The 12,764-nt window shown below is 37.9% G+C and overlaps 2 protein-coding genes across 4 annotated transcripts in view; both read right to left on the reverse strand.

Moving 5' to 3' along the window:
• The window catches only part of LOC148060301 (apoptosis-stimulating of p53 protein 1-like), a 53,733-nt gene that overhangs the window by 32,370 nt on the left and 8,599 nt on the right, over positions 1-12,764 (reverse strand). For both annotated transcript variants that reach the window (XM_087779282.1, XM_087779281.1), the window contains exons 3-4: positions 10,713-10,820; positions 8,695-8,750 (exon numbers count right to left, since the gene is read on the reverse strand). In XM_087779282.1, the coding sequence (XP_087635408.1) occupies positions 8,695-8,750; positions 10,713-10,820 (164 nt within the window). The remainder of the gene's footprint in view (positions 1-8,694; positions 8,751-10,712; positions 10,821-12,764) is intronic.
• Positions 1-12,764, reverse strand: part of bsdc1 (BSD domain containing 1) — a 227,788-nt gene that overhangs the window by 31,092 nt on the left and 183,932 nt on the right. The window lies entirely within an intron of this gene.

Raw genomic sequence — 12,764 nt, forward strand, 5'->3', positions numbered from 1 at the left:
TCTCATCCCTCGTCCCCTAACCCTCCATCATCCCTCCTTCTTTTCTCCACCACAACCCGTCTTTCCCTCACTTCTTGTCATCACTCTGCAGATGGATTTTTTTTTTTTTGCTGCAGCGACATTGCCCTTCTCCCCCATGTCTCCCCCCACCACCACCCCCCTTTTGCTTCAGAGGCGGGGGGGGGGGGGGGATCACTGCAGCACGACCAGGGACCAGGGACCAGGTGGTGGTTCTCCTGGATCCAGATGTGGACCATGTTCCTCCTCTAACGCAGAGAACCCTCCTCCACTACAACACTCGCTCACGTGCGACGCTCGACAACAGCTGGCTCTTTGCTGCGTCACATTTTCCGTCTCGACTGCAGCGTCACTCTGCTCGGCAGCTACACACACTACACACAACTACACACAACTACACACTTTAGCACTAATCAGCTACACAAACTGAAGAGTGTTGCTGATATTTTCAGCTGAACATGATTGTGACCAAAAAAGGTTCTCTTTCACTTTCAAAAGCTGCCAAAACGAAACAGTTTATTTTGTGTTTTCATTCCTTGAGGCTCGATTTATCTTATTATCTCCGTCTATGTTTCTATTATTATTATTATATTATTATTATCATGTTTCAGGTTTTATTGACTCTTAGTGTTGACGTCCATCGTACGTGTTCCTTATTTTATCTTGCCTCCTTCAAAAGTTACCATATCAACATCATAGGTTCATTTAAGCTATAAAAATGACTTGGTGAGCTAAATACTAGCAGTTATATATAAGGTTATATAAAGGTAAATGTAGATTTATACAGTATTTGTACAACAATACTTTCAATGAACCGAAGTGCTTTACAACAATTAATAAATACAGAGGAAACAAATATAATAATAATTACAAAATAATGACGTCTTATAGTAACATAGTAGGAAAGTAGTAGTATTTTATATACTATACAAAGTGGATCTAAAAGGAGACACGTTGTGTGAAACGTTCAGTTTATATATATATATATATATATATATATATAAAAAAATAAGTACAAAATAATGATGTCTTATACATAAGTAAATATAGTAGGAAAGTAGTAGTATTTTATATACTATACAAAGTGGAGCTAAAAGGAGACACGTTGTGTGAAACATTCAGTTTATATATATATATATATATATATATATATATATATATATATATTTGACAAAATCAATGTTTGTTTTGTAAAGAAAAGTTCCATAAAGTCTAGAACAATAAAAATAAATGAATTAAAAGAGCATTTAAAAAATGTTAAGTGTGTCAGAAATAGTAAATTTAATAATATTTGATTTAATAAAAATATATATAGTATTAGTTAAACAATAAGGACTGGCTTCATTCATTTTCTACCGCTTTATGCCTTACTGGAGCCTATCCCAGTTTCATCGGGCGAGAGGCAGGGGACACCCTGGACAGGAAGCCAGTCTGTCATAACTTTAGAAAAATATCAAAATAATAAAATTTAGTTATTTTTAAATCAGGGTTATTCAATAAAAGAATATTAGAAAAATCAAAGTAATTCCATGGAAAAATAAAAAAAAAAGATTAATTTTCGCACCAGGGGCCAAAATACCTTTAACAGGAAGTTGTGAAATATCAAGAAAATCCTTGTTTTACTTTCATTGGAGGTTCTGTGATTAATCTGTAGCCAAGTATCCACAGAATAATTGAGTCATTACGTGTGTGTGTGTGTGTGTGTGTGTCTCCATTTAAATATTTACACAATCTGCAGTAGCAGAGGAAGCTGGACCCCCTACAAGTCGACGGTGCAAACACACACTTCGCACACGGTTCCGATCACGGCGCCGCCCGGAGTAATGAGTCCCATCCCTCGCCCATCTGCTCCACGCCCGCGGTGGAAATATTCCTTCTAATCTCCGACAACAAGCCACCGTCGTTGCTTCAGGCCTAGATGGAGCCCGACAACGAAAGAGTTTTGTTATCAAAAGCTTCTTCTCTGGCAGCGCCGAGGATCGGCGGTTACGGGTCGAGCACCGCGGGTCACATGACCAGGAATACCAAAGAAAGCGGGAAAAACTTGTATTAGCTGGCTTTAGCATTTAAAAAAAAAAAAGATAGCATTGGTTGAGCTATTTAGCTTTAAATGTATTGTTTGTGTGTAGTTTCAGCTTTGGTATTCATTGAGGCTAACTAGTTAGCATATTAGCTACTGTGGCTGAAATTGATGATTGCTATATTGTTGTTAGCAACCTGCTAACGTAGATGTTTTTTTTTTCTCATATTACAAATAGTTTGCAAATCTGTGAACTAAGCTAGTAAATATTAGTCAGCTTAAGCATTTTAAAAAAAATGATAGCATTGGTTGAGCTATTTAACTTTAAATGTATTGTTTGTGTGTAGTTTCAGCTTTGGTATTCATTTGTGAATACAGAGGCTAACTAGTTAGCATATAAGCTACTGTAGCTGAAATTGATGATTGCTATATTGTCGTTAGCAACCTGATAACGTAGATGTCTTTTTTCTCATATTACAAATAGTTTGCAAATCTGTGAACTAAGCTAGTGAGTAACTGTTAGTGAAAATTCAAAGCAGTTTGACGATCGCGAGCAAGTTAGTAATTTAGTAGTTTTTGCAAATGTGTCAAAAGGTCACACTAACGCAACATGACATCATAGCAACAAGATATTTCTCATTAGCTTAAACGTTAGCATTTTTAAGTAGGGGCAAGATGCTAATGCCATAATAGTTTATAACAATAAATACACAATGATGATACAAATTGCAAAAAAAAGCCCCTTTTGTTAGCAAATAAGTATTTTTAGCTTGTTTTTTACTGCCACTTTGCATCCAAATAAGCTAACGCTGTAATAGTTTATAACAATGAATACATAATAAAAATACAAAATAGCAACATTTAGCTAGCAAATAAGTATTTTAGTTTTGAGCTTTTTCTTTTCTGCCATTTTTCCATCCAAATATGCTAATGCTATCATAGTTTATAACAATAAATACACGATGATGATACAAATTGCAAAAATAGCTACTTTACATAGCAAATAAGTATTTTTAGCTTGTTCTTTACTGCCGCTTTGCATCCAAATAAACTAACGCTATAATAGTTTGTAACAATAAATACATAAAAATAACAAAATAGCTAAATTTAGCTAGCAAATAAGTATTTTACTTTTGAGCTTGTTCTTTTCTGCCATTTTTCCATCCAAATATGCTAATGCTATCATAGTTTATAACAATAAATACATAAGAATTACAAAATAGCTCAATTTAGTTAGCAAATAAGTATTTTAGTTTCATTTTGCATTCAAATATGCTAATGCTATAATAGTTTATCACAATTAATACATTTAAAAAATGACAAAGTAGCTACATTTAGTTTGGAAACAATGTTTGCATCCAAAAATGCTAATGCTAAGATAGTAAATAACAATAAAATACAAATATTTTTAATACAATAAATAATAAATAAAATTTAAAGAAAATAACAAATAGCTTAAGTTTAGCTTTGGTAATAAAGTAAGTATTTTCATTATTTATCTTGTTCTTTTTTTGCCATTTTGTATCCAAAGATACTAATGCTACGATAGTTTATAACAATAAATACATTTTAAAAATGACAAAACAGCTAAATTTAGATCTCAAACAAGTATTTTCATTATTGGTCTTGGTCTTTTTTGCCATTTTGCATCAAAATATGCAAATGCTACGGTAGTTTATAACAATAAATACAATTAAAAAAATAACAAATAGCTACATTTTGAAATAAAGTAAGTATTTTCATTATTTATCTTGTTCTTTTTTTGCCATTTTGCATCCAATGATACTAATGCTACGATAGTTTATAACAATAAATACATTTTCAATATGACAAAAAACCTAAATTTAGATATCAAACAAATATTTTTTATTTTTTAGCCTCTTCTTTTCTGCACATTTTAGAAACATCTTAAGACGTTTATATTTGTTCAGGCTTTTCCTTGATTTTCTGGAACTCCTGTTGTGTTATCAGTTTTATCTTGACCTTTATAGTATATACTTTATTGAATATTGTTTTGATTGTTTAAGCGCTTTGTGACCCTGGTCTGGAAAAGCGCTACACAAATAAAAATTACTTAAATTACTTACATTTTGCATCAAAATATGCTAATGATATGATAGTTTATAACAATAAATACATTAAAAAAATTACAAAAGAGCTAAATTGAGATATCAAACAAGTATTTAAATGTTTTAGCTTCTTCTTTTCTGCACATTTTGCATCAAAATATGCTAATGCTACGATAGTTTATAACAATAAATACATTAAAAAAAATTACAAAAGAGCTAAATTTAGATATCAAACAAGTATTTAAATGTTTTAGCTTCTTCTTTTCTGCACATTTTGCATCAAAATATGCTAATGCTACGATAGTTTATAACAATAAATACAATCTTAAAAAACAACAAATAGCTACATTTTGAAATAAAGCAAGTATTTTCATTTCATTTTTTATTTAGCTCGTTCTTTTTTTGCCATTTTGGATGCAAAGATACTAATGCTACGATAGTTTATAACAATAAATACATTTTCAATAAGACAAAAAACCTAAATTTAGATATCAAACAAGTATTTTCATTTTTTAGCTTCTTCTTTTCTGCACATTTTGTATCAAAATATGCTAATGCTACGATAGTTTATAACAATAAATACAATTTAAAAAATCAAAAAAATGGCTAAATTTAGTTTTCAAATAAGATTTTTTTTCTGCCATTTTTCATCCAACTGGTCAATTAAAAAAAAACTTTTGTCGCACATGATCTTGCTCTTAAAAACATCTAAACTTCTATTAAGTGTGTTAGTGACAAAAAAAAAGTTCAGGCTACAGAGTCAAACCCCGACTTAAACACACACACACTCTCAAATCAACACAACACCCCAAAAAAAACACACACATGCTGGAATTAAAAAAAACAACAACATCTTCTCCCAACTAAGGAAAGATGTTTTTACTAAAAGACTCGTTTTCTCACCCAAACGTCGTCACTCAGAGTCGTTCCTGTTTCCCTCTGCAGCCCATGAGTCTCTGACGGCGAGACCTTCAGACGAGAGTGAAGGAGTGAAGAACAGAGGAGAAGGAGGACGAGAAGGGAATTGTTTGGCGGGCTAAAAAATCCTCTTAGCCCTGGTTATGTCATGAGACCCGAAGCTAATCCTACCTTCACTGACTGACCGGCACTTACACACACACACACACACACACACACACCGGCTCACTGACTCACACCGACCACACGTCTTGTTTACGGCCGAACGCGACGGTGTGAAAATAGCAGTTAGAGCTTCAGGTGATCCACGGCGTGACATCACGGGCCTGTTGTAGCCACTGACTCACGGCTCAATGGCAGCAAAACACGCCGCAAATTTCATATTTTTCCTGCCGCGGGTCCGTCGTCACGTCTTGTTGTTCGATACCAACATCAGTGTGTGTGTGTGTGTGTGTGTGTGTGTGTGTGTGTGTGTGTGTGTGTGTGTGTGTTCACATGATTGTAAAATCCATACTGTTGCTAATCCCTCGTAATCCACAGCTAGCGGGACAAGCTAGGTATTGTTGACGTGCGTGTGAGAGCGAACATCAGTTCCTGGTCGACGACTGGAATAACGATAGGATTTTTACTGCTTCAATCGACTCAAAGTCTTTACGTTAACCCATGAGTCACTGGGTTTGGAGTATTCTTTAAGACTCACACGACTTTGAGTCAATTTCATTCATCTTGTCAAGTCATTTCTATGGTACAGGAAGTCGTCTGAACTCGTGGACTCGAGTTAACCTTAAGTTGGGAAGATTTGAATATCCAACGTTTCTTTTTATTAACCCATGAGTCACTGGGTTTGAAGAATCCCTTAAGAGTCACACGACTTTGAATCAATTTCATTCATCTTGTAAAGTCATCTCTCCGGTACAGGAAGTCGTCTGAACTCGTGAACTCGAGTTGATCTTCAGTCGGAAAGATTTGAATATCCAACCGTTCTTTTTTTAACCCATGAGTCACTGGGTTTGAAGTCTTTCTTAAGAGTCACAGGCCTTTGAATCAATTTCATTCATCTTGTCAAGTCATCTCTATGGTACAGGAAGTCGTCTGAACTCGTGGACTCCAGTTAACCTTAAGTTAGGAAGATTTGAATATCCAAGGTTTATTTTTATTAACCCATGAGTCACTGGGTTTGGAGTATTCCTTAAGAGTCACAGGCCTTTGAATTGATTTCATCATCTTGTCAAGTCATCTCTCTGGTACAGGAAGTCGTCTGAACTCGTGGACTCCAGTTAACCTTAAGTTGGGAAGATTTGAATATCCAACATTTCTTTTTATTAACCCATGAGTCACTGGGTTTGAAGAATCCCTTAAGAGTCACACGACTTTGAATCAATTTCATTCATCTTGTCAAGTCATCTCTATGGTACAGGAAGTCGTCTGAACTCGTGGACTGGAGTAAACGTTGAGTCGGAAAGATTTGAATATCCAACCGTTCTTTTTATTAACCCATGAGTCACTGGGTTGGAAGTCTTTCTTAAGAGTCACATGCCTTTGAATTAATTTCATCATCTTGTCAAGTCATCTCTCCGGTACAGGAAGTCGTCTGAACTCGTGGACTCGAGTAAACATTCAGTCGGAAAGATTTGAATATCCAAGGTTTCTTTTTATTAACCCAAGAGTCACTGGGTTTGAAGTATTCCTTAAGAGTCACACGACTTTGAGTCAATTTCATCATCTTGTCAAGACATCTCTCCGGTACAGGAAGTCGTCTGAACTCGTGGACTGGAGTAAACGTTGAGTCGGGAAGATTTGAATATCCACTAGTTCTTTTTATTAACCCATGAGTCACTGGGTTTGAAGAATCCCTTAAGAGTCACACGACTTTGAATCAATTTCATCATCTTGTCAAGTCATCTCTCCGGTACAGGAAGTCGTCTGAACTCGTGGACTCGAGTTGAACTTCAGTCGAGAAGATTTGAATATCCACTAGTTCTTTTTATTAACCCATGAGTCACTGGGTTTGAAGTCTTTCTTAAGAGTCACACGCCTTTGAATCAATTTCATTCATCTTGTCAAGTCATCTCTATGGTACAGGAAGTCGTCTGAACTCGTGGACTCGAGTTAACCTTCAGTCGGGAATATTTGAATATCCACTAGTTCTTTTTATTAACCCATGAGTCACTGGGTTTGAAGTATCCCTTAAGAGTCACACGACTTTGAGTCAATTTCATCATCTTGTCAAGTCATCTCTCCGGTACAGGAAGTCGTCTGGACTCGTGGACTCGAGTAAACATTCAGTCGGAAAGATTTGAATATGCAACGATTCTTTTTATTAATCCATGAGTCACTGGGTTTAAATATAAGCTTTTGTTTGTTTAAGATTCAACAACGAAGGAACAAACAATAATTATTATTGAGGTTTTGTCTTCAACCCATGAGTCAAAGAGTTGTTATCAATCTAGAAAACCAGTTGACTCATAGACAGGAAGTTGATCTAACTCGTGGATTCATTCCATCTTAGACTCAAGGTCATCTACATGTATAAAAAGTAATTAATTGTGTCTTCTATTTTGACTACACAAGGACATACCTTTAATAAATAAAACTCATTAACAGAGTCTTAACTTTAACCCATGAGTCACTGATTTAGTGAATCAGTAAATATATATGACTTGACAGGAAATTTAAGTTTGAACTTGTGGAAAAAACACTGAATGAATTAAACCATGAGTCATGAATTTGTTTTTCAGTAAAACAGCAATCTGTGTGTGTGTGTGGTGTGTGTGTGTGTACATGTGTGTGTGTGTGTGTGTGAGTGTCTGTGTGTGTCTGTGTGTGTACATGTGTGTGTGTGTGTGTGTGAGTGTCTGTGTGTGTCTGTGTGTGTACATGTGTGTGTGTGTGTGTGTGTGAGTGTGTGAGTGTGTGTGTATGTGTACATGTGTGTGTGTGTGTGTGAGTGTGTGTGTGTGTACATGTGTGTGTGTGTGTGTGTGTGAGTGTCTGTGTGTGTCTGTGTGTGTACATGTGTGTGTGTGTGTGTGTGAGTGTGTGAGTGTGTGTGTGTGTGTGAGTGTGTGTGTGTGTACATGTGTGTGTGTGTGTGTGTGTGAGTGTCTGTGTGTGTCTGTGTGTGTACATGTGTGTGTGTGTGAGTGTGTGAGTGGGTGTGTGTGTGTGTGTGTGTGTGAGTGTGTGAGTGTGTACATGTGTGTGTATACATGTGTGTGTGTGTATGTGTGTGTGTGTGTGTATACATGTGTGTGTATGTGTGTACGTGTGTGTGTGTGTGTACATGTGTGTGTGTGTGTGTGTGTGTGTACATGTGTGTGTGTGTTGGTGAGTGTGTACATGTGTGTGTGTGTGTGTGTGTGTACATGTGTGTGTGTGAGTGTGTACATGTGTGTGTGTGTGTGTGTGTGTGTGTGTGTACATGTGTGTGTGTGTGTGTGTGAGTGTGTACATGTGTGTGTGTGTGTGTGTGTGTGTGTGTGTGTGTGTGTGTACATGTGTGTGTGTGAGTGTGTACATGTGTGTGTGTGTGTGTTTGTGTGGGGGTGTGTGTGTGTGTGTGTGTGTGTGTGTGTGTGTGTGTGTGTGTGTGTGTGTGTGTGTGTGTGTGTGTGTGTGTGTGTGTGTGTGAGTGTGTACATGTGTGTGTGTGTGTGTGCGTCCACGTACCCCATTGTCGTCTCTGTCCTCCTCCGTCCAGCTCTGCTCCGAGATCTTCTGGTTCCCTGGACATCAAACAACAGATGAACCAAGAGTTCTGGACTGGATCTGGAGGATCATTAGGGTCCGATCGACCGCGGACCAGCTCCGGGGCCCCGGCGGTCTCATGCGTAATCTATTAATAGCATCATTTGTTTTAATTCTGGACCAGACAGGTTTAGTCCGAGATAATCCCGGCTCGCCAGTTTCTCCTGCAGCAAACAGAGCAGCGAGGAAGACGATAAATCGTACTTAACGTAATGAGACGAGGCTGAGAGGAAAAACACGTTTAAAATGAATAATATCTCGCTCTTTAATCTTCTTAATACACTTTGAATTATTAATTTAATCCACATTTTCTTGAAAGAGTAAAGTCCTCACTTGTAAAATACAGACTCTATTTAATTATTTTATTTTAAACTCAAATTAAGTTGTAATAACATATATTTTAGTTAATTTTTTCCTTCCTTTTCCATTTTTAAAAGTTGATTATTGACAAATCAGACGATCAGAAGAGTTTAATTTTCTCTGTCGACCGCTTGCGACGATAGATACGAATAAAGTTGTCTTCGAAACAAAAGCTCCGTGGAACCGTTGGTTGTGATCACCCACGGCAACAATGAAGGAGGTTAATTACATCTTTTGATGAATCGGATAAAAATAGGACCGAGCCAGCAGGTGGTGAGGTTGTCTCTCCCTGCAGGCTGCACACACACACACACACACACACACACACACACACACATCTGTTGTCGATACTTCGCAAAACCCTGGTGTGTATCGGATGTTTCGCTTTCTTACGTCATCGGATCGAGCTAATCGCTAATGGGGTTAGCAATTAGCCAGACGTGCCATTTAAAGAGAGACTTTGATTGTTCAGATTAGAGTCGTTGAGTCCAATGATCCGAGGTTTTCAGTCGGGAAGATTTGAATATGCAACGGTTCTTTTTATTAACCCATGAGTCACTGGGTTTGAAGTATCCCTTCAGGGTCACACGACTTTGAGTCAATTTCATTCATCTTGTCAAGTCATCTCTCCGGTACAGGAAGTCGTCTGAACTCGTGGACTCGAGTTAACCTTCAGTCGAGAAGATTAAATATTCAACAGTTCTTTTTTTTTAACCCATGAGTCACTGGGTTTGAAGTATCCCTTAAGAGTCACACGACTTTGAGTCGATTTCATCATCTTGTCAAGTCATCTCTCCGGTACAGGAAGTCGTCTGAACTCGTGGACTCGACTTCAGTCGGGAAGATTTGAATATGCAACAGGTTTTTTTATTAACCCTTGAGTCACTGTTTTTTTTCTTTTAAATATAAGCTTTTTTTTTCAAAAACGAACAAATAACAATTATTAACAAGGTTTTGTCTTTAACCCATGAGTCAAAGAGTTGTTATCAATCTAGAAAACCAGTTGACTAATAGACAGGAAGTTGTTCTAACTCGTGGATTCATTCCATCTTTAGTTCAAGGTCATCCCCATGTATAAAAAGTCATTAACCCAGTCTTGTCTGTAACCCATGAGTCACAGTCATTGTTAAAAAATATAAGGATATTTATTAAAAACATTCATAAAACAAATCCTTGTGAATAAAACTTTAGATTTATTCATTTTATTTTAATTCCATTTTTTTTCATGACTTATTGGTTGTAAAGTCTATTAATTTTAACCTCTAGTTATTTCTGACATTTCTTTTGTGTTTCTAGACACTTGATACTAACTTTAATTTTTAAATACATATATTAATTTATCTCGATGACGGATCATGAATATTGTAAATTAAATGTAATTTTTTAATTATTTATTATACATTTATATGCTTTTTTTTTCAGGTCATTATTTTTATTTGAATCTTTTGTATTTTAATTTATTCATCTCTTTTTATTTAATTATTTTTCATTCTGTAATGCCACCACAACAAATTCCTGTGTTGTGATAAAACCACTGGCAATAAATGTATTCTTAGTAAAAAATCTGGTCTGTAGTTTACCTTGTGGCCACGAGGGGCAGTGTCTGAGGTAGAAGCTGACCTCGGGCCTCCGGGCCCCCCACTGTTGAAGCAGGTCCAGTAGCAGCAGCTCCTGAGGGAGGACTCGCTCTGACAGGAAGGCAGACAGAAAGAGTCAAATTTAACAAGATCTGGATTTAAGCAGGGGGAACAGTCGGCGGCATTGTTGCGTCACCGCCGGGAGAAAGAGTCGGGATTAAACCGTCTGCCATGTCTTTGTTCTCTTGGGTTTTATTTGAGTCAATAAAGTGGGGGGACGCCTGGTTAATTACCAGGCTTATAGGTTTGTTTACTGGCTCATTGCAAACTGCGTGGATATGTTTATTTTTTTGGGAGGATTCCTAGTGTCGTGCTTCATTATCGTCGTCGTAAAGTAGTCCCTGTGACAGTCCAAGGCTCTTGTATTCCTGTCGCTCAGGATCAGAGAACAAGTAAAAAGCGAGACTAATAGGAGGAAGCGAGCCTCGGATGAAGAGCTGCATGCGATTCTTCGGCAGGTATCCGAGTCCCTTCGGAGAACGACTCGATGAAGCGTGAAAAACAGGTCCCTGTAAGGCCTACACCGGGGAGGTTGTGTGAGATCCCGACAAGCGAGAAAGCTCTTATTGCCACTCGTATCACCGAACCGGTGTGTCAGTCAAAGTTGTCAGTGTGGAGCTCGACCGAAGCGTTTGCCTCTGACCGAGCTGCCGGTGAACTGTTTCCTTCAGAGGAGCTAGTCATTAGGTGGTTTCTGGCTCGGTGACCTCGGAGTTCAAGCCCTTATTATAAGGTCATGGCTGCTTCTTTGCTGTACCGACACTCTACCACTCTCAGCTACTCTATCGAGATCAGATACGTCCACGTCTTGATCACGAACCCCAGGACACTAATCTAGCAAAATGAGAACATTCTTGGGGAACCACCGGAGGCAAGGCCAGAGGGTGTGTCAGGCCTCCCTAGAATCAGTTCCGGTAACCGAAAACCATGCCATCCAGAGCGAGTGAAAACAGCACCCTAGTACCTTGAGAATTATGTTTGTAATAAGTAAGATGGGTTGGGATGTTCTAGGGACTAAGAGGGGTGATGATACTATCATGTTATCTTAGGTTTTAGTTTTAATCAGGCAGCTTGTAGACCAGTACAAAGGTCCTAGGGATGTTAAGCAATGCTCAATTTGCAACTGATTAACTTGCATGCAGTTGTACCGTGAAGACACAAAATTGTGTAATACAAGTCCAGGGGCAATTTGTTTGTCAATGCCTTAAATGATTACACCCTTGTTGACCTTTTACTGTATCCTACCCCCTACAGGTAGACCCTTCCTTTGCCCTCTACTGTGCTTCTTAAACAAGGTGGTATCTTCTAGTAGCCCCTTGCTCTCCAGTCTTCCAGGCTCTAAAGTGGATGCAGACCAACCAAATAATAGGTTGCAGGAGACACTAGTGGACACTGAAGAATTGAAACTGAACGCACTTTTACGTTACGAGGGACATCATATGAGGGGTCAACCAAGTCAAGAGAGCAAGGAGAACCCTACAGGGCTTTGCATTCAAGTACCTATGACATTTAGTTGATCTAGATTAAAGGGATCATGTATTGTGGACCCCCAGCTGAGATTATCCCAGAATATGTGAGATTCTCACGATACCAAAAGCGGATTACGGGTTCTATTATTCAGTCATAGCGGAGGTGGTAAACCACACCTAGAGATACCCTGGAAAGATTCAGGAAGGTACGGCTGCTAATGTGACACACAATGGCCACTCCAACCACCACAATGCCACGGTGGGGTAAGGTGTCTTTACCAAAGATACTACGACCGCATCTCAAAGTCAGGCAGGCTCTACCAAGTTGCGATTGTAGTGCTAGCTAAAGCCTATCCCCCTCTGCAAGTGACCAAGTCTTTTAGCTGAAATGAACCAAAAGACACCTTGTATATTGTTAGATTAAAATTATTATACACTATATGTATACGCCATACTTAAATTAATGCTAAAAGATAATTAAAGTATAAAGTATAAATTACTCGCTTGATCTAAGAGCGGGTACGTG

The sequence above is a fragment of the Callionymus lyra genome, chromosome 18, assembly GCF_982586985.1.
Source record: "Callionymus lyra chromosome 18, fCalLyr1.hap1.1, whole genome shotgun sequence".
In the NCBI taxonomy this organism is placed as follows: domain Eukaryota; kingdom Metazoa; phylum Chordata; class Actinopteri; order Syngnathiformes; family Callionymidae; genus Callionymus; species Callionymus lyra.